This window comes from Passer domesticus, chromosome 4 (genome assembly GCF_036417665.1).
Source record: "Passer domesticus isolate bPasDom1 chromosome 4, bPasDom1.hap1, whole genome shotgun sequence".
Lineage (NCBI taxonomy): Eukaryota > Metazoa > Chordata > Aves > Passeriformes > Passeridae > Passer > Passer domesticus.
In genome coordinates, this window is record NC_087477.1 from 78,765,637 (window position 1) to 78,788,144 (window position 22,508).

Genomic DNA, 22,508 nt, shown 5'->3' on the forward strand with positions numbered 1-22,508 from the left:
TGGTCCAACCAATCTGTCTGTGAAATAGCTGATGATGATGATGGGGAACAGGGCAAAAGGGAAGGAGCTGGATTTATTGCTCTCCCTGGTGAAGGTGAACACATTGTTCCATGTGTTTGTGACTTCTGGGGACACCAGACTAGACCAGACCTGATCTGATCTGTTGTAGGCTGTGCTACATTTAGCCAGGTTGAGACCTTTCTCTTGTTGTGGCTTTTGGGTGCTCCCAGTCCTTACCACTCTCTTAATTTCTGATGCTGATGTTCAGAGTTATGTCTTTCTTAAACCCTACAGGGGTAAAAAAGATCACTGCTCCATGTCATTGCTCCATGACTAATTATGCAGAGACACATGAACCACAGCATTTCAGGGATGCTGAGGTCAAAAGAAATGTTCCTATTTCCCCTGCTGCAGTTCTGGCCCTTAGATGTCAGGGTTTTATCAGCTTTCAGCTTAACTCCTGCTGAGATGCACCCCACAATCCTGAAACCTTAAAAATCAGTGTGGCCTCCAGGGAAAAAGACAAATTTATTTATCACACAGGGATTAATTGGTATTCAATGGAGTTTTTTTCAGGGCAAAGAATTACGATTGGAATGAAATGGTCTTTAAGGTCCCTTCCCACCCAAACCATTCCATGATTCTATGAAAAATTAACAGCCAAACTCAATTCCTGATAGCAGGGGGACAAGTCATGGCCAGAGGCTTTTCTGGCATAAGCATTTCAAGGAACTTGCATGCCATTTTGCTCCTGCTTCTCTCTGTGTGGCAGAGGTTTTGCAGGATCCTTTATCCTGCTCCAACACCAGGAAAACCCCAAGCAGGGTATCTGAGAACAGAATTTGTCCCAGTCTGCTGTTTTCCCTTTATGAACCCCTCCCATCTTCAGGTCTGCTTCACTCCTCGTTACCAGCAGCGCACCCTGATGATCTGAAAGTGCAGGTCTGCAGGATGTGACCTTTCCCAGCTCTGTGGGGCAGCCCCAGGTCTGACAGCCGTGTTTTCAATAAACCAACTCGCTGTGCTTGGCTGCCCTGTCTCCAGGAGGGACAAAGGCAGTGCGAGGTGTATGGCTGCAGCCCAGTGAGCTGCTGCAAAACCCCATCAAATGTCAAGCTTTTCTCTAAGACCTGGAGCTGCTGAAGCATTTCTGGCAAAATTTACTGAATAAAATGAGTAAGCTCTGATAAGCCCCTGATATGTGACAGAGCCAGGCTTGGTTCAAATCGCAGAGCAAAGGAAAAAAACCCCACTATTTAGATGAAGATCACTACAAATCTTTGGCAGCATCTTCCTTCCAGGAGAAATCCAAGCCATGGTGGACCTGAAAGGATCATTTTGGGGCCGGCAGGCTGCAGGTGTCCATCCTTAGGACTTCCCACTGAAGTGCTTCCGACGTTGACGCTGTGACCACAGTTGGTGCCAAGCTGAAATCTGATCTCCTGTTTGTGAAGCACTGTAGAAATGTCAGCCTCTTCAGAAACAACAAGCCACAGCTTAGGGGATGAGGGGTAGTGTTTGCGTGGTTCTTTATTTTCATTTGGCATTAATAATACTGAGCCCCCCACAGTAACTATACTAATAGTACCACAAACGTTAGCAGGATTTTTCAGAAGCAAAATATAGAATTTGTTTGCTGAAAGCAAAATGGGGACTGCACAGAAAAAGAGCAAGCTGGATGATCCTTTTCTTGCTCCACCTACACCCTCGCTGCCATGACTCTCCACTGCTCCTTATCTCTGCTCTCTGGAGTTACAGAAGTCCCAGCAAAGTTAATTTCTAACTAATTCCTTAGCAGATGCTCTCAGCCATAGCTCTGTTACTGAAAACCACAGGCTCTAAGTTAAAAATAAAGCAGGTTAAAGCACAAGTGTGGCTAATCCCTCCAGAGGGAATCCTCAGCTCTGAATTTCTCTGTGCTCTTTTCAAAGGAAAGAAGAGCAGTGGTCCAGCTCCTCTCAGTCACTTTACTTGGGCTGAGATGCTGGGATTATTTTTATTTACAACTTATAAATTATAGAAATCCACAAACTTATCTGTTTTTAGAAGGGCCAGCTCTCCTTAGCTGCTGGAAGCTGGGTAGATGTGAGGCCAGGTTTAGCTTCACACTTGGGTTCCTGCCTTGATTCCAGGGAGATGGTGGGGGATGACCAATTTGTTTGCACATCCTTAAGTTCCAGTGATAGGAGGTGATGGTGCCACTACAGCTAACAAGATCATGAGGATTTCAAGCTGCTGGGTTGTTTTATCGAGGGTAAGCTCAGACATACCTTAGATCAGACATCAGACAGCAATCAGACATCAGCTGATGCCAGAAATGTAGGTCCAGAGTCATCACTGAGGTGAGTAAGGGCTAAACCAGCTCAAGAACTTGTCCCTGGTTTAGCAATTCCCTAAATACAGGCTTTCCCTCCAAGGATGGCCTTCCTGCCAAACCCTCCCTGTTGGCACCTGCATTGGTCAATGAGATGTTTTTTAGACCAGGAGACAAACCTGCTTCAGGTTCTGAATGGGAAATCAGGGGTATATTTGATGCTGTTAAACACCTGCCCACAAAGTCCATTTTGTGGCTGTGCCCACTGTGCAGTTTGTACAGGTGCCAGGCTGAACACAACCTGAAGTTTTTTAATATGTCTGAGTTTATTGTATGGATCGAGTGTGTGACTCCTGCTGTAGAATTACAGAATGGCTTGGCTTGGAAGGGACATTAAAAACCACCCAGGTCCAACCCCCTGCCATGGGTGAGGACACCTCCCACTAGGCCAGGCTGCTCAGAGCCCCATCAAATCTGGTCTCAAACACTTCCAGGGATGGGGAATTCACAGCTTTTCTGGAGAACAAGATCATCCTGAAGGATTTCTGCCTGGTGGGAAGTTCACCACAATGTTTGTGGCATAAGGAAGGGGCAAACATCCTAGGAGTCCTTTGGCCACTAGAACTGGCTCTGACCTGAGTTTTGTGAGGCAGCCCCTGTCACTGCTACCTGAATGCTGATAATTGCTGCATTGTTTCTCCCTGGGCTGAATGGTTTCTTTATAGGCAGTTGAATAAATCAGCAAAATGAATGTTGGTTGGACAGAGTGTTCTCTGATGGGAACCAAACCACTGCATTAAAAAAAAATTGAAAATAAGTTTATTTTTCCTCAATCCCATTTATGTCTGGCCAATTAAGATATTGTACAGCTCATTTTTATACCCTGAAACTTCAACAGTTAGCGTGATGATGCCTTGCATTGATGTTAATTACAGACTCAAAAGACTCTATACACAGTAAGGTTTGAATAAAAAGGACTGAAGAGATATTTCTGCTACTGAGGTTTAAAAAAACCAAGCCATCAAAGCAACAACCCCTACCCTCATCTTACATGATCCTGTTAAAAACACTAAAAAAGTGAAATGTTTCTGTATACAGAATGATGATGCATTGGCAGCTAACTCAAATTCTATAATCTCCACAAGAGTCTTAGTGAAAGCCTCAAGGAAAAATTGATTTGAAAATGGATCCAGGTATAAATTTTTTAGTAGTGAGGGAGTTCTTTATAAAATCAGTGTGTGTGTGTCCTCCTAAGGGAATACCTCATGAGAAGCTTAACATTTGGATTCATTACAGCCTCCTTCCAGACTCAGTTTTAGGGACACAATTAATTAATAAATCAGGAAGAAATCAGAGCATGACTTTGCTTCCTTATTTTTGCTCCAAAGCAATACTTTCTCTCTTCTCAACCACTCCCACAGCCCTCCCCACCCCATCTATGCTCATAAATACACAATTATTTGTACTGGTTATATTTACAGGAATGTTTCTGGAGGCAGCTGATGGCATGGGTTGGATCAGGTAATGCACTGTGGTTCCTCCCAGCCTGACCCCGCCTGTGATTCTGTGAGGTGATGGAGTCACCAGTCCAGCTCCTGGCCCTGCACAGCACCATCCCCAGGAGTCCCACCCTGTGCCCCAGAGCATTGTCCAAGCACTCCTGAGCTCTGCCAGGCTGTGCTGTGAGCACTGCCCTGGGGAGCCTGCTCAGTGCCCAGCCACCCTCTGGGGGAAGAACCTTTTCCTGATATCCAACTTGAACCTCCCCTGGCACAGCTTCAGGCCATTCCTTGGGTCCTGTCAGTGTCACCAGAGAGCAGAGATCAGTGTCTGTCCCTCCTCTTCCCCTCACGAGGCAGCTGTATCTGCACTGAGGTCTCCTCTCTGTCCCCTCAGGCTGAGCAGACCAAGTGCCCTCAGCCTCTCCTCACACGCTTCCCCTCAAGGCCCTTCCCCATCCCTGTGCCCTCCTCTGGGCACTCTCTGATGGTTTAATGTTTTTCTTACATTGTGGCACCCAGAGCTGCCCCAGCACTGGAGGTGAGGCCGGCCCAGCCCCGAGCAGAGCGGGACAATCCCTCCCTTGCCCGGCTGGCCGTGCTGTCCCTGATGTCCCCAGGACAGGGATGTCCCTGCTGGCTGCCAGGGCACTGCTGGCTCAGGCTCAGCTTTCCACTGCCCAGGAGCCCCGGGTCCCTTTCCCTGGCACTGCTCCGCAGCCCCTCATTCCCCAGTCTGTCCCTACATCCAGGGTTGCTCCATCCCAGGTGCAGAATCCGGCACTTTCCCTGCTGAACCTCACATGGTTGGTGATTGCCCAGCCTTCACGTTTGCTGACGTCTCTCTGCAGGGCCTCCCTGTCTTTGAGTGAGTCCACAGCCCCTCGCAGCCCCCGTCCCTGGCGGTGTTTGAGGACAGACTGACGTGCTCACAGCGATGCCGGGGGCAGCTTGGACTCGGTGATCCCAAAACCCTTCCCCACCCTCACGGCTCCCGTGCCTACAACCCCCAGAAGGCCGCGCGGAGCCGCTTCCGCCGCCGGGGCGGGCCGAGTTCGGGGCCGCCGCCGCCGTCATTGCGGACGGGACGATGTCTCGCTGCAGCCCCGCCGCCGCCCGCCTGCTCGGCCGCTTCCTCCGCCGTGAGTACCGGGACGAGCCCTGCCGGCCCCGCCGCGGGAGCCGCGGGCAGCGCCGGGGCCCGGGCGGGCCGGGCAGGGCAGGGGCCGGGCAAGGTCACGGCGGAGCGCGGCCGGGCGCGCTCGGCCCGCGGGCAGCGGGGCGGGACTCGGGCTGTGCCCGGCGGAGCCCGCGCTGCTGCCGGCGCTGCTCCGGGCATCGCTGGGCCTTGGGAGCGGGCAGGAGCGGGGCAGGGCACGCCTGGCTGTCAGGGAGCTGCCTGTAAATGCAATGGGAAGTTTCCCGTGGAGGGTGGGCGGCCGCACGGGGAGGTTTTCTCGGCGTTGTAGCCCCGGAAAGACTCCGAAGGGCAAGGGCCGGCGGGAGCCCGTGGAGCTGGGGCTGGAGGCCTCTGGAGGGCCTTGAATTACCCTGTGGTTTCAGCACAGCTTGCTAAAGTTCTTTCTGTTGCCAGGGATAAGGTTGTAGGCGTCCCTTTTTGGAGAATGCCAGCAGTCTGAGACTAGTACTTCAGCTCGAAACATTTAATATGTGTTGTTCTGAACATCACAATGAAAAATAAAGTGCTTTTCTCCCTCCTTTTTTTTTTTTTTTTCTCTTCTTTCCAGAGTGCTTTTTCTTTGGCTGCATCCTCTTGAAAAGGAGACTTGTAGTGATAGAAAAAGGATAGTGGCTTCAAAGTGAAAGAGAGTAAGTTTAGATTGGATATTAGGAAGAAATTCTTTACAGTGAGGAAACTGGAACTGGTTTCCCAGAGAAGCTGTGGCTCCCATCCCTGCACATGTTCAAGTCCAGGCTGATGGGGCTCGGAGCAGCCTGCTCTAGTGGAAGGTGTCCCTGCCTATGGAATGGGGTTGGAATGAAATGGTCTTTAATGTCCCTTCCAACCCAAACCATTCTGTGAGATCAGTGTGGGTATGCCCAGGCACAAGAGCAGTTACTAGGAATGTAAACAGAGAAATTTGTGCATTAATGTGGTTCTTGTAGCTGAAAATGAATGAACGAACTTAAACCTTCGTCATTTGGCTGCACACAAAGTGTTTTTGTCTTTGTGGGATGGTGACTTGCAGGTCAGGTAATGTGATCTCACAACCCCAGGCTGCTCTGAGTAGTTTCTGTGGCACACCTACTGTCCAGGTGGGTATCCATTCCTGCCTCTTGTTCTCCACAAGCAAGATCAGAAAACTATTTGTGCTGTTAATTTCTGCCACTTCATCTTTTTGAATTGGCTCCCCTGGGCCCAGTAAGAATTGGTTCTGATGGAGGGGAACAGATGGGAATGTAGCACCTTCCAATTTAGTTCAATTTATACTCCCAGCAAAGCTACTCTTGGGTGCAGTTTTATGTATTAAAACCCCACATTGTTCCCTTTACAAACAGCAGTAAGAGATTCAGGGAATAGTTACTAAAATTATTTTGGAGGGTAGAAAGGAGGAAGAAATCTAAGTGGCTCAAGAAGTGTCTTCATGCAGCTGTTCATGAAGTCTTTTACAGAAACTCCTGCAAGATGAAATAGTCCTTCATTAGAAATCTTTGGCTTGATACTCTTTACCCTTTAAAGACTGCTGAAACCTTAAATTTGTGCTTTGTATGTACATTTTCACTAACAATTAACATCTGCTTCTCTGCGTGATTTGAAATCACGAGTGCCCAGTGTGTTCTGTTGCAAAAGAGATGCAAACCTTGTTTTTGTTGGTGCATTGCTGAAGGAACATGCAGGGTGTGTATCCCTAAGGTTGAGATGAGAAAGCTGTGGAAATGGAGTATGAAATCAGTCAGTAAATGGTGAGTGCTGTTCAAAGGTCAGCTCAGAGCACAGCTGGTGTATGGACAGCATTAGGAGAGATCTGTGCTTGCCCATACCCTTGAAGAGTTTTTGTAGGCATCTGAGCTGACTGGAGAGTCAGGATTAGGGGTTCCATGTCCTGGACGTGTTAGAAGGCTTTGGAGAGCTCTTAGATTAAAAGATTACAGTAATTATGTGAGTAACCCTGGCAAAGGATTGCTGCAGAAATAACAACCCAAACTGAAGAATTCCTTAATTGTTTTTATGTCAACAGTGTGGAGGGAGGAAAGCTCACAAACCCTTACCTGCTCACATTCTTGGTGGAGGATCCCTGGGGAAAAGCAGCTTGTTGGCTTGCAGGAAGTAGTGGATTTGTACTGAGGAGATGACTTGGATTAGAAAAGAGAGATGTGTTGGAAGAACTGAAATGTTTCTGAATGTCATTTCCCACTGGTTGTAGATTTGTTTTAATGTGACGGGTGTAGTGGAGGCATTGCATCTGCCCTTTGCAGCCTGATTAATTGACTTAATTCCTCAACTCCTATTTCATGGTCACAGATCTGGGTTTCCATCATTAACAGGAATTTGGCAAGGGAAGGGTGAGAGGGGAGAGCCTGAGGACTGATAAACAGGAATCCTGGAGTGCATAATCCTCTTAAAGGATGTTTTGAACAATCCCTCAATAGCATGAAGATTTCTTTGTCTTCAAGGAGCATCTTCTGCTAATGTAACTGATCACTTTTGAGTTCTGGGGATGGGTTTGTGCTCCTCTGCACTGTCAGGAGCTCCCCACAACTGTTCCTGTTGTGTCTTCCTCAGGCCTTGCATTTGTTGGCAGAGGAAGGAGAAAGGAGATGGTCATAAAAATGTAAATTAAACTTGTAGAAAACATTGAAAGGAGCTCTGAGGAGCAAGCTGAAGGCCCATAACTGATGGGAGATAAAGAGGGAGGGTTGGGATGTGTGTGTGGAAGAAAGACACAGCATTTTAAGTAGCACTACTCATACCTCAGTCCTTCCCTGAGCTTCCCCTACACTGGCCTCCATTTTCCCCACTTACATTGGAGCTCCTATGATTTCTAAGGCTTTCTTCTTTCCTTACATAGGTTATAGAAAAGAAAAGGAGTACCTTCCATCATCTCCAAGTTCTGTGGCTATTTCAAGGAGCAATAGAGGAAGAATTTCACTTATTCTTCTTTCCTTAAATAGGTAATAGAAAAGAAAGGGGATATCTTCCTTCATCTCCCAAGTTCTGTGGGTATTTCAAGGAGCAGTAGAGGAAGAATTTCAGTCTTCTGGCAATGTAGGTGTCAGCTCAGGTCATCGTGGAGAGGAATTTGCTGTTTCACCTTCCTCTTATACTGGGCTTCTTTTATGAGCAGCTTCAGATGCTACCTCAGCTTCCAAATTTCCTTATTTTTTTGGTTTGGGGTAAATATGGGTAAGAGGGAGACATTTTGATTGGATTTGTGTCCATAGGAAATCCTACAAGAAGCCCTGAAAATAGTAAGTTCTGAGCTTTGTATAGTTTGGGTGAAGAAGAGATTCAGCCTTTAGGATCTGTGCTGTCACTGTTTGAACAACCCAAATAGAGAAGGGTTTGGACTAGATGTACTCTAAAGGTCCCTTCCAACCCAAACCATTCTGTGATGCCATGAAATGTAGCTTGAGTTGCATTGTTTTAAATTACATTTGAGCCTGAGAGGTGTTGCTGCTCAAGGAGGGCCTGAAAGCTCAGTGTAAATGGTATTTAAATACCCTGTGTGTTTTAACATACCCGCTGAATGGATCAGTTTTCTTTTTAACATGTAAATTCCTGTTTGGACTCCATGATTAATAATAGGGTATTTTTCTAGAAAGGCTTGTTAATTGTAATGCACAAGTGAACTTTTAAGTCCTGCTTGAACCTTGGGATTGTGAGATTTTTTCCTAAGAGGTAAATGAGGTAGATTTTCCAGTTATTTGTCCTGCAGTGAGTTCTGCTCTTGGCTGGGGCCTCGTTGCCTGGAAATGCCAGAGGAACCAGGAGCAGTGTAAGGTGTTGGAGTAACTCTGTCCCTTAGTTTCTAATAAGGTTTCTTGACTAAAACAGCTGGTGTTCCATATACAGGCTTATGCCCCACTGCTAAATTTAGATATTGCTTTTCAAATCCCCTGAGACAGCAGAGGTTGGGTACTTGAGCACTTTTCATAACTGTTTTCCTTTACAATGGATCAAAGCAGGCTCTTGCCACAGTACATCTCACTTTTTAGCTAAGTAGAAATTAAAGTACTGAAAAGCCAAAATAAATCATCTTGTTATTTGTATAACTTTATTTTTAAACCACAAACTGAACAGGGGTGGGGCAGAAATGAATATTGTGTCTGGAAAGATTGTCCAGTCTCTTATTTTATTTTTAATACACTTTGTTAAAAGTCTATTACAGGCCTTTGTTGGACATGGTAATGTTATTTTAGAACTCTGACTTGACAGAATGTAACATTTTTCCCTGTGCTTTTGGGAAGAGTTTGATTTGATAAGACTTGTCCTTATGCTCTAGGACTTCATCTGGAGCCTTCACCTTTGGCCTGTAATTTAGATGTGAGCATTAAAATAGCATCACCAATGGGTTTGGCCTTGCTGGTTCACAGCTAAGGAACATTTAAAAAATTTTTTTTTCCTCCAGCCTTCATGAAACAGCATGAAGACCTAAGCACCCAGATTTTTTTTTTTTTGGTAGTAAAATCAATTGTCTGGATGGGTTTGGAAGTTGTGAAGCAGGTCCTGGGTGGAAGTTGAGACTTGGCTTCTATTTCTGACTCATACCTGCTGTGAACTTGGGCATGCCATTTCCACTTTCCACCTGTTTCCTTCTCATCTTGGATCTGTCTTTAACTATTGAAATTGCCAGCTGTTTGCACCCAGGGCTTGCTGTTTGTGCCACGTGGAGCAGAACCTCATCCTGACCCATGGCCCTGCTGCTCCCCCTCTGCTGATAACTGGGGCAAACCTTGCTGCTGCAGGCAGGGCCAGGAACACAAGTACAGAACTGTATCATTTGAAAAACCCCAGAAACTCAGACTCATCCAGCCCAGAGACTGCAAGGTGATTTTTAGGGTTTTTTCCCATAAATCACTTCAAAAATATGTTGCTCTCCAGACATTTGCCCATGCTAAGCTGCCTGCCTCTGGAGACAGCACAGGGCTCAAATCTACAGCCAGGATTTTTGAACCAGTTGTATTTTCTCTGAAGCAAGGCCATACTGTAAGAACCACATGGTTTTCAAGGGTAAATCCATACAAAGCTTAAATTTTAAGCTGCTGTTTAGATATAAGTGCCTAAATTTTTTTTGATAGTTTAGAAAATGCTCAAAAGCTTTTTATCCTTGAAAAATATATTATTACTGTCTTCTGAAAATGGAGGATTGGCAAACTTAAGCTTTCAAAAACATTTTTGTGCAAAGTTATAAAAATCTGAAACTTGATCTGAATGAATGAACAGTTGAACTGGGAATGTACAATTGCTGTAAGGTGTAGAGAAATTGTGACTATTTGTGAGTTTGTCATCAACAAGGAGGCACTGGAGTCTCCCTCACTGGAGATACTGAGGAAACATCTGGACACAATCCTGTGCAATGTGCTGTAGCATGACCCTGCTTGAGCAGGGAGGTTGGACCAGGTGACCCACTGTAATCCCTTCCAACTTGACCCATTCTGTGATTTTTATTTTTTTCAAAGTACAGAAATTGCTCAATGACAGGTGGCTAGCAAGCATCCCTCTCTTACTTTGCAGGTGGATTTGCCAGTGGTTGGGCACAGGCTCTATAAAACTTAGATCTGAGTCAGTTTATGTTGCCTGTTTGTTCTTTCCCCTTGCAGGCCCATTTTCAAACAGTCATTGCCATTCTCCTGGAAGCCTGGAGTGTTCTCCCCAAGGCCTCACTGGTGGTAAGGACTGTAACAGCTCCTTCTCAAGGGAATCATCCTCTGCTGTCCTCAGGGCTGGGTGTCACCCAGGCACATCTCCTGACAGTGAGGGATTTTCTGAGTGGCTGGGCTCAGGTAGATCATTCCCTGCTCTCCTAACCAGCATTCCAGCTGTTCCTGGTTTTGTTTTGCCTCTCCTTTGCTGGAGGCAGGCTGCTCTTCACCAGATGTGCCTTTGCAGGCAGGGCCTTACAGCCCTGCCTAGGAAGACCAAGTCCTCAGCCTAGGACAAAAATCATCCTGTGCTGTCTTCTGTAGCAGTGGCTTCTCTCTCCCCTCCCACAGCCAGCCTGGTAGCCTTTGTTCATTAAATCTCAACCTTAGATATATTTTCTTAAAATCATAAAATCACAAAATGCTTTGGCTCGGAAGATGACCTTAAAGATCATCCTGTTCCACCCTCTGCCATGGGCAGGGACACCTTCCACTAGACCAGGTTGCTCCAAGCCCTATCCAGCTCCTGCCCTATCCATCCAGGGATGGGGCAGCCACAGCTCTGGACAACCTGTGCCAGGGTCTCACCGCACTCACAGTACAGTTTTTTTTCCCTAATATCCAATTTAAATGTGCTCTCTTCCACTTTGAAGCCATTCCCCCCATCCTGTCGTTACATGCCCCTGTCAATAGTCTTGCTCTATCTTTCCTGTAAGTTTCCTTCAGATACTGAAGGGAATTGAGTCACCCCAAAGGCTTCTCTTTTCTAGGCTGAGCAATCCCAATTCTCTCAGCCTTTCCTCATAGCATCCTCATAGTTCCATCCCTCTCATCAACTTCCTGCCCTTCTCTGTATTCACCCCAGCAGCTCCACATCCTTCCTGTGCTGGCCCCAGAGCTGGACACAGCTCTGCAGGTGGGGTCTCACCTGAGTGGGGCAGAGGGGCAGAATCCCCTCCCTCACCCTGCCCACGCTGCTTTGGATGCAGCCCAGCATACAATTATTTGTTTGTTTTTATGGCTTTTCCTGAGGATTTCAGGTGGATTTTGTCTGTTACTGCTTTCTGTTTCCTGGCATAACGAGCTCTGCAACGGTATTTGTTGTGATTTAGGTTAAAACCCTGAAGGTCACTAAGCTGAGGTGCAGTTTTACCACTTTCCTCACAAGTTTGCTGCATCCTAGTCTGTTCCTTTCTGTATGGAGTTTTACTTTGTGTCTGTGTAAAGTTGAGGATTTGCTGCAGCTCCTTAAAGAACAGCAGAAGGTGGCTGGAGTTAAACCCTGGGTTTGCCAGCACTTTCTAAGAATGGAGTAAGGATTTTAGGTTTAGCTGTAGCACTGATGTGTGTAGGCTGGTTCTGGCATGGTTTGGTTTTTCTGTTCACTCCTTTGAATACAACTGAAGCATAAAAGCCATGTAGCACTAAACTTTAGTTGGCAAGAGAGAACTGTGAAGCTCTGTGATGGAAATGTGTGTGTATGTGGATCTTAAAAAGTTTCTGCAGATTACTAACCCATAGACGTTCTGTTATTATAATAATTTAATAATGCACCTTAACAAATTTTGTGTATTATCATAAAGATACTTTTTTGCTTCTTTCTCCTTAAAAGCTTTTACTCCCTTCCTAAAAAGAGAAAAAGGAAAAAATGTTCTCTTGTTCAGATGTGTCTGAGTATGTATATGGAACAGTCTGGGGACCATGATTCAGGGTGTGTTATTTTGATTTCAACTGCACTAGTTACTTTCTTAAGTCTTAGTTGCTAAAGTTTGAAGAGAGCTGAAGTAAATAGTAACATTTTGGTGTATATATGGGAGATCTTGTATTAGGATTGTGCCTTCTCAGGGTCACTCTATGTATAAATTAAGGTTTTTATGTCAGACACTTGCAGGGAATAAATTGGTTCTGATCCCCTCAAAACTGTGGTGTTTGAAAAAGCATATGGCAATAAATGTAGGTGTGCATCCTATTTATACCAGAAGCCCTCTCTTCTAATCTCAGGCTTTCTTCTGTGGTAACATTCTGTGCATTTGCTGTCATCATTCCTTTCCCTTCAGCACAGATGCAGCCATTCCCCTTGGCTTTTTTGTTGCCAGCACATACTGTGCTCTTTTTCTACAGTTGTGTTGTTTTCTTCTCTCAGCACAGTTGTGAGAACTAAATTGAAAATCACTCTGGTGGAGTATCTGGAGGGCTGTGTTTCCTCTCGAGCCCAAATGTGTGTCCAGCAGTGATGCCATAGCTAGGAATCTGTTGGAAAAAGATCTCTTGCTGTCTTACATAGCATCAGGTTTTTCCTGGGCTGAGGGACCCTGGAGCTCCTCAGTGTCTCTCCTTGTTTGCTCTGGACTGTGCTCTGTTCACAGGAGGTGTCACATAGTACCAGTGTTGTAACAGCCTCTGGATTTTATCAGGATTTTAGCTCTGCTTTGTCACTTTGCAGAGTGTCTGAGAAGATAAAAATGTGTTTGATTGCAAATGAAAGCTGTGCTTAAGAAGTTGTTTCTGTCAGGAGGAATCCTGATACTGAGTACTCAGCATGAGAAACCTCTCCTAATTTCTAGTAAATTGAGTAATTGGCATAATAGGTGAGCTACAGGTGTTTAATGTCTTAGCCTGACAAGCACTGACTGAGACTTCTTGAAAACATGAGCTGCTCATGATTTTTTGATACAAGCATTGACTGATATGTACTTAGGAGGACATTTTTTGACTCAGAGTCTACCAAAGGAGTGGATTAATGGTTTGTGCTCTCTTCTCTTTTCTCTCCAGTTCAACAGAATGGAGTCCGACACTGCTCCTACACAGCATCCAGGAAAAACCTGTATGTTAACAAGAACACAAAGGTTATCTGTCAGGGTTTTACAGGCAAACAGGTATGTCTATAAGTAATTTTTTCTATCAGCCTTTCAGTCAGAAAGTTAATTGCTCAGAGAACATAGTTATGTATGAAATTGATTATATACTGCCTTTGTCTGTGTTGGTAGGATTCCTTCACCATCAGGAAGGTCCCTTCAGCACTGTAGTTGACATTCTTTGGCCCAAATACTTGTGCACAAGCTTGAAAGTTGGTTTTGAGTCATCTCTATTATAGTGCTTTTCATTTTTGTTTTTCATATTGTATGTAGCTGAAAGGGTTTCTTTGTAAAAGGCTGTTTGCAAAAAAACTGCAAAAACCTGCCCATTTTCAAAGTGCTTCTTTCACAAATGCATTTCAATATCAATGCCTATGAACTAAATTTCTGTTTTTATTTCAGGATATTTAATAATTTTCTCAGACTCACTCTTTTACACATTTGCAGGCAGAGAAGGCTGCTTTTGTAAAACTATCAGCTAGTCATGGATGAGCATGCTAATTTCTATTTCACTGTAGTGTTTGTCATCTGCCAAACTCAATGTGGGAAAGAAACTGTGGCTGCTGTGTCTGCAGGTGTGTTAGCAGCACACAACAGAATACCCTTGAGCATGAAACTACAGTGCTATAATTGAAAAAAAAGAGCATATTAATGTATTCCAAATGCATTTAAACATGTGGATGCACTCGCCAAAATATCTGATTTTATGTATATGCATATATATGTATGTGTAGTGAAAACTTCCCTTCTTATTGCAAATTTCAGTGGCATAAATTGCCTTCAGAATTATAGGTAACATCAAACTTTTTGGTTAACTTTATTTGCTATTATGTGGCTTCTAACTTTACTTATTTTGTCTCTCATAGGGCACCTTTCACAGCCAGCAGGCATTGGACTATGGCACCAATCTAGTTGGAGGAATTTCTCCAGGGAAAGGGGGAAAAACTCATCTAGGTCTGCCTGTGTTTAATTCTGTGAAGGAGGTAATTTGCAGCAGTGACTGGAGGGCACAGAGTTTAAAGCTGAAGGGTTCCTTATTTCATGACTCACACTGGAGGGACAAATATTTGAGCCGTGGATGTCACTGGGCACAGAGTGAAACAGAAGCCTTGTAAAAGAGGGAGCATTCAGGGTGGTCAGGCACCAGTTTGGCTTCCACTGTGAAGTTCACAGAGCCTGGTACACTTGCTTTATGAATGCAGCTAGTTTCTGATTGATTCTGCTGTGCATGATGAATTTTTAGCAAACTGTTATGTAAGAGCATTTATGATGGTGATCACAGGGCAGATCCTTCCCAGACAGTGGTCAGTTCTCACTTCCTGGTTGTGCCCCATCTTCAGGGAATTTAACACTTGCTTAGATGATAGCAGATTAATACAAATCCTTAATTAATGCCTGAGAATGGATGTATTTTAAATGACCTGTTGTCAAACGTTCTCTTCAGCCCCGCTAAACACACGATGTATTTTTTTTCTTGTGTCCCTTGCAGGCCAAAGAACAAACGGGTGCTTCAGCCACTGTCATCTACGTCCCTCCCCCATTTGCTGCTGCTGCCATCAACGAGGCCATCGATGCAGAGATGCCCCTGGTGGTGTGCATCACTGAGGGCATCCCCCAGCAGGACATGGTGCGCGTCAAACACCGGCTGCTGCGGCAGAACAAGACCCGCCTGGTGGGCCCCAACTGCCCCGGGGTCATCAACGTAAGTCACCTCTGGCTTTGGCCCAAGGCTGAACTGTTCCTAGTGGTGCTTTGAATGTTCCATCTGACTTCTCCCACTCTTTCCTTAGCCTGGAGAATGTAAAATTGGTATCATGCCTGGTCACATTCACAAGAAAGGAAGAATTGGTGAGTTTTTGAATATTTATGCGTCATCTAAAACACTAGTTTGGTGCTCTAGTGTTCTTCCTCTGAGGCAAGGCACATCCTGCCCTGGAGAGAGTTGATAACACTGTGGGACAGCTTTTCTGTCCTCAATTTGTACAGTAATTTTAGCATTATCAATCCTGACAGCTGAAATCTGGAATTCTGCCATAGTAGACACTGGGTGCTGATGGTAGAGGCAAAGCAGTTGGGAATTCCTGTAGGTAATGTGATTGACTTGGTATCTTCAAAGGAGAGCCTTGAGGAAACTTCCATTTTTCTTGAGATTTGAGAGCACTAAGCTTTCCAGCACTATTCCTTCCACCAGCTTGGCTGCTTGGGGCTGGGATCCTTCTCATGTAGTGAACTCAGTACTTCAGCAAAGAGAAAGACTAGAGAGAAGTTCATAACACAATTTAGACAGCTATGACACCATCACAAGTGGAAGTGACAAATATACCCAATTTTAAGGCAGTGTGGTAAAGGGCAGGAAGGCAATGACTTGTTCATAATGAATATTGGTCACAGCCCCTGTGTGTGATGAGTTACACACCCTGTTACATGTAAGTCTCTTGTCCTGACTTCTGTCAGCTCCTTGTTGTAAACTATAGAAATAACAACTTGATTTTTTTTTATTTTCAAATAATGCAGTTCAAGACCTGTAGAGAGATTTTTTCTGAAAAGTCCATTTGTACTTAGGTAGAGCTTCAGAAATATTGCTGTAAGCAGCACATGCTGCTGCTGCCTGTCAGCAAGGGAACCAGTTTCACTCGAGCACAGTAGTACCTTTTGTAGCATTACCTTTTCTTTTGATGGAAAATGTGTTTGTTGTGGGAAAGCCTGTTCAGTGCTGTTGAACTAGGGACTCAGTGCATTTTATTATCATGAGGAGCTCCCTCTGCTATGGTACTACTCTGGCTTGAGACTAGACTGCACCTAAGGAATGCTGGAAGATAGCACTCATGTTCCACCACCAGCTTTCACAAGTACCCATAAACCTGGAATTGAAAAATCAAATGGCTGCAATTATGCCCTTTATAAAAACCACTGAGACATTGCTCTATGACTGGAAAAGGGAACATCAACCAGTGTTACTCTGAGCTCCCTTCTGAATCAAAGTTCTGTTCTGATTTTCTAAATATATGCAAGAAATATGTTGCAGACACAAGTTATTAGAATCTGAATGCAAGGCACATCAAGTGCAAAAGAATATTTAACAACTTGAATCCAGTAGCTCTGCCATTGCTGGAAATGTTTTCAATGGTGATCCAAGAATCAAGGAATAAAAATGTGGATTTGCCACCCTCCCAGTTTCATCTAATATGTGACCTTTGGTGATGTGCTCTCCAGCTTTCTATTACTGTGAGGCATCCAATAATCATCTGAATATACTGTGATGCAAGGTATAAAAATAGTCACAGTCTTTGGACTTTCATCTGTAGCTTCTCTGAGGCAATCTGATCTTAGTGGTAAACAGGGAGGCCTTTTCAAACATAGCAAGGAAAAAACCCTGTGCTAGAGCACATCTGAGCTGGCCAACAGTATAAATAGTTGATAAAACTAAGGTTCTTAGTCTAGTGGCGTATTTTCTCCTCTGTTCATGCAATGTATGTGTTATACTCCTTGTTATATGGCTTGAAGTAGATGGAAGATGGTGTCTGTTTTTCCTGGAAACCTTTCCTTTTGTAGTACTAACAGAAGTCTCGACTTGAAAAAATGAACAAAAAGCCTTGCAAATATTTGGCCCCTGCTCTCTATGTTACCTTCCATTCTGAATTTAAAACTGGGTCTCCTGTGATATTGTAATGTAAATGCCAGGTGTGTTCTGTAGAGAAGCAACAAATACCTTAATAGTGATAGCTTGAATTTGTGCAGCCTTTTCCTGTTTTGGAAGATCTCTTGTGTGCCTGGCCATATTGGGCCAGGGGATGTGATTAGTACAGAATTCTTTAGTTAAACTGTTGAGCTGCAACTCTGTTTCAGCTATTCACATACAAGATAAGAAGTATGTTCTTTTATTTGCTTTTCAGTTTTCTTTTCTGGTAAGACTTTAGCATGACAAAAAACATAACTGACTTTCTGGGCAGCTTTAGTTAAGTGTCAAAAGATGAAAACCAAGAAATGGTACAGAAAGAATCTTACAGAATGTTTTGGCAAGGACAGCTGGAAAACCTGGAATCTCATGTTGTTTACTGAGGTGATTTTAATTACTATAAGAACAGCTGCTCCTGGTTATGTGCTGGGTTAGTGGTAAGTTTATCTTCTTTTCTTTCCTCAAGGTATTGTGTCAAGATCTGGAACCCTGACATACGAAGCTGTTCATCAGACAACACAAGTTGGGTTGGGGCAGTCTTTTTGTGTTGGTAGGTTCCCTCAGAATCTGCCTCTTGTACCTGGACTAATCTGCTTTTCCTTCACAAGTGTAAATCCAAAATAATTCCTTTTTGCAAGTGTAGAATTTGCTGGATGGCAGCTGTATTGACAAGTGGGATTCCTTTGTGCTGTGAAGAGTACAGCTCTTCTGTGTTAATATTTCCACATCAGGTCCTTAAAACCAGCTTTGAACAGAGAACAGCCAGCAAATATGATGTCAGTTTGGAAACAGACTGTCCCAAGAAGTTTAGTTGTAAGGGATTAGGACATTCTTAGGCTTTTAGCTGAGTGTGTTAAGTAAATTCAGTTTTCATACACCAAAATTGTGGAGCTGGCATATTGGGCCTGCTGTGTTCATAACATTTGGTTTATGGTTTGAAAGGCGAACACTCAGGTGTCAGAGCTTTCTGTGAATTGTGGGGGAACAGGAATTTGACATGCTCTGACTTGGGTAGAGCCTTCAGAGCTGCCTGTCTTACGAGCCTTTGAGAATACTCTTATGCTGAAATTTACTTCTAAACTTCAATTGTAAGTGCAATATCTTTATCCTGAGTTATCCTCTTTTTTTGTGGTTTTAATATTTTTTGTAGGTATTGGAGGTGATCCCTTCAATGGAACTAATTTTATTGACTGCCTTGATGTCTTCCTGAAGGATCCTCATACTGAGGGGATCATATTGATTGGGGAGATTGGAGGAAATGCTGAAGAAGATGCAGCAGCATTTTTGAAAGAAAATAATGCCGTAAGTCTTAAAACACCTTGCTTCCAGACACTTTCATAGTTAGCCAGCTTCTTGTGCCACATCAAGGAAAGCTCATTTCAGTCTCTCATCTCTATTTACAAAAACCACAAACAGTCATGGGGTTTTTAAAGAAAAAGAGTTGAAATTAAGAGTGTTGAGGTTGGACTCGATCTTAGAGGTCTTTCCAAGCATATTCTGTGGTTCAGTGAAGGGGAGAGCATTGTCAACTTCAGAATTTTATTCCTGTAACAATATTTGTAGTGGTTTTTTTTTTTTTTTTCTAGTATGTATGGGTCTATAGAAAGATTTAAAGTTTGTTTGCTTCTGGTTTATGATGATTATCAGGAGAGGAATCAGGCACTTCTTTGTGCTGTGTGAGCTATTTAATAACTTTGCCCGGCGAGTTGATATTGAAATAAAAAATGAACAATTAAAAAAAAAACTAACAAAATAAAAATGAACAAAATGAGCAATTTTCCACCTGGAACTGCTTTTCCTCTCACCCTCCTCCACATAACACATTTATCTCTTCCAGGGCCCCAATGCCAAGCCAGTGGTGTCCTTCATAGCTGGCCTGACAGCTCCTCCGGGCCGGCGGATGGGCCACGCTGGAGCCATCATTGCTGGGGGCAAAGGGGGAGCCAAGGAGAAGATTGCAGCCCTCCAGAGTGCAGGGGTTGTGGTCAGCATGTCCCCTGCTCAGCTGGGCAGCACCATCTACAAGGTTGGTTCCTCAGGCTTTGGCTCATCTAGAGCAAGAAGCCCTGAGGGAATACAAGCTGGGAGTCCATCTCTTATCCAGACACTGCTGCTCTGAACTTGCTTAAACATAAGAACTCTATTGGCTGGACAAGCTGAAATTGCTACATAAAAGATATGTGCACAGAGTTTTATTTAATATTGTTTTATAGAAAAGTAAACGTAGCAAAGTAGAGAAGAGATTACATTCTGCTTTCAAGCGTAGCAACTTGTTGAAATTATTTTCTGGATGCAAAGAGCCTGAATTAATGTAAAATATGAGAACATTATTTCCTAATAGGGTATTTGAAGGAGAGCCTTGGCGTATAATTCAGAGTTATGGTTGAATATATGCTGCTGAAAAACTGAGGTGTGGAATGGGATTATTTGCATTTTACTTAATTCATATCCAAAAAAGGGGATTGCTTCACAGCTAGAGGAGATGCATAATTCAGCTCTGTTAGGTGCTTTTTGTTTCCTGTGGTGACTGTATAGTACAGGATCTCCACAGACTGCTGTGGGATTCTTCCCTTCTTTGTTGTGCTTTTTCTTCACTGAAATGAAAATGTTGATTTTGTTGCTTCCCTGGCTTAAGTCCTTCACTGCAAGGATTCTACTGCAGTTTTGATGCAGAATTGGTGTTTTTCAAGCCCATTAGGCTGTGTCTGGGATCAAATGATTCCTTGACAGCATTACAGTCTGGCAGTGACTACAGTTTGGCTTTCCATAGCTGGCTTGTTAATGTGAGGTGGGAGAATGCACAGTTTAATTTCCCCCTAACTTGCACACTTCATGCTTTTTATATTTTAATTTTTAATCCTTAACATCAGATTTCCTAAGATACATACAAAGTAATTTGAAATAGAAAAGAGTAATAGAAGCATTTTGTGTTTTCCCTGCTGGTAACATCTGTGTGCTCTTTGCAGGAGTTTGAGAAAAGGAAATTGCTGTAAGAGAAGACACTTTGGAATACTTTCTCCAAAACACCAGTGCAGCACCCGGCCTCCGCTTATCTTCTGTCTGCTAATCTTCAGTTGCCCCAATGTCTTGACATTGGTCAATGAATTTGACTGGGAAGCCATAAACCTCCTGGCTAAACCTGTTTTGGTGTCTCCTTGTTTCAGACGTTGTCACCCTGTTGTAAATCACAGCAAATTAATAAATCTACTACTAAATCTGATCCATCTTTTGAATTCCTGAAGCAGAGCCGTTTCTTCGGTCATCATAAACAAAATCTTTTGTAACTTAAGCACTGCCCCTTTTTAAGGTGAAGTTGCTTGTAGAGCTGCTTTTAAGGATCAAGGCACTGACTTTATGCACATACCACACTTTGCTTTATTTTTAAGAAGTCCAGTCCTGCTCGTTGGTTGCTGGCCAGTACCTTTGAACAACAGGCCAAAGTTTCCGTCCATTAAACCAAAGCTGCTGGATCTGGAGGGATTGGTGTTGATCCACGTAGCTGGATATGCCTGAGGTCCAGACTTTCTCTTCAAGGCTGATTAGCCATGCACAGTGCAGTCCTCTACTGGCAAGGAGTTCTGTTTGTTGTGTATAAAATGGAATTGTTACTGATGAAAATTAATATAATTTCACATGCAAAATATATATTCAAAATTGTCTGTAACTATGAAGATGATTTGGTCTCTAGCTGACTTTACCTTAACTTCCACTTTATATTAACTAGCATTGCACTGCTTGTATTCTGAAGTCCAAGTAACAATGGGACATAGTGGAGAACAATTATTATTCTCTAGAAAATAACATAATAAGGTAACTTTCTTGTTAACCACTCCCAGCACTGTAATGGATAACCCTTTTTTTTTTTTTTACTGTGGATATAGCCCAAGTATTGTGCCTATCAATGTTGCAAGTTTCATCAGGATGGATTAAACCCCAGATTGCTTTATATAGAGGACTGAAAGTTCCTGTAACCTGGCACTTGTTTAAAGCTAACCTTGTGTCCCATAAAGGTGCTGTTACGAAAACCCGTGTCGTTATTTATTTAAAACTGTTCTTGGTTTTCCTACTCAAATAAATCCCTGTGGAATTTCTCTTCCTGAAGCAAGCTGGTGTGTCAGTTCTGACATCTGCAGCTCCTAGAGCTAAGCCCTGGTGAAGTGCATAAGGGACAGGTCACATCTCTGCACACTGAAGGTGTATTCATGCATGTATGGTCTGGCAGCAGCCAGGTGATCCAGCCTTGGGACACAGAGACCAGGTGCTGCATTGTTCACCTGGGCATGATTTACTGAAATGAACCTGACACCCTGTCACTGGACAGCTGAAAGCAGCATTGAGCAGTAAATCATTTGATAAAGCCTATGGCAGCAGAGAAGGGGTTTTTTTTACTAGATCTGCTCAGTTTTCTGGTGGTGCTTGTTTTAATCTGGAGCAAAATGACTGACGGGTGCCCTTTAGAGACATAGCACTGCTAAATTGTCTCAGTCTGTGCCAGAGTGCAGTTCCTCAGCAATGAGTGTCAGGGAATTGCAGCCAGTCTTATGAGCCTGATAATCAGAGTGACTCATGGCAGTGCTGTGCCTGTGCCCTTTGGGATGGGCAATGCTCTGTGATGAACTGCCTGAATTTCATCCCTGTAACAGATGCTCTTCCAGGCTAGCTGAGGTGGAGGGAGTTTCCTGCTAAGGATTGCTCCTTGGGAGCTCTTTTAGAGGCACCAGCTATTTTAGAAGACAGCTATAAACTCCAGTGATTGCTGCACCCTGAGAAAGTGTTTTCTTCTGTCTTGAGATCTGAGGATGGGTTTAGCAATTCACCCCTGGCTCTGAGGTTTGCAGCAGTGTCCAGTGCTGTGCCTCAGCTGCAGTTTGTGCTAACTTGGCACTGATGTCACCTCAGGATGGAGAAGGACCCTGACCTTTGATAGAGATTTGGTTTGCACAGTTTTTTCTTGCTGCCTAAAAATGTGCACTTGACAAATATCAGCTAATTAATGACAGCATCTCTTTGGAAAACCTTCACATCTGTTTAGTACCATATGTTCTTGTGGGTAAATATTTTGAGTAATCTGATCTGTAAAATTGTTTATTTACTCATTTTTTGAAGGCAAAACTTAAATTAGTGTTGAGCCTTAAAGCTGTTGCTACTTTACAACCTAGTAGTTAACCTATATAACTATAATCTGGTATAACCCAGGGAGTTTTTATGTGCAAGAGAAATGCTGCCAGTGTTGGTGTTTCCATGTTTTGTGGAATAGTCCTTTTTGTGTTTCTTGATCTACACTTGACAGTGATGTCAGTCCATAAATCACTTTGAGTTTTGAGAGACGAATTCTGTAA

At 43.8% G+C, this 22,508-nt stretch overlaps 1 protein-coding gene across 2 annotated transcripts; it reads left to right on the forward strand.

Moving 5' to 3' along the window:
• Positions 1-4,807: 4,807 nt before the first annotated feature.
• Positions 4,808-20,389, forward strand: SUCLG1 (succinate-CoA ligase GDP/ADP-forming subunit alpha). 2 transcript variants are annotated; one of them, XM_064419020.1, is made up of 10 exons: positions 4,886-4,955; positions 10,597-10,665; positions 13,411-13,514; positions 14,360-14,476; positions 14,983-15,195; positions 15,284-15,341; positions 17,636-17,719; positions 18,320-18,471; positions 19,007-19,195; positions 20,136-20,389. In XM_064419020.1, exons 1-10 carry the CDS (start codon positions 4,904-4,906, stop codon positions 20,160-20,162), a joined length of 1,065 nt encoding a protein of 354 aa, XP_064275090.1. In that variant the 5' UTR covers positions 4,886-4,903; the 3' UTR covers positions 20,163-20,389. The 2 variants fall into 2 exon arrangements, with proteins under 2 accessions (XP_064275091.1, XP_064275090.1); XM_064419021.1 differs by lacking the exon at positions 10,597-10,665 and having other exon boundaries at positions 4,808-4,955.
• Positions 20,390-22,508: the final 2,119 nt, after the last annotated feature.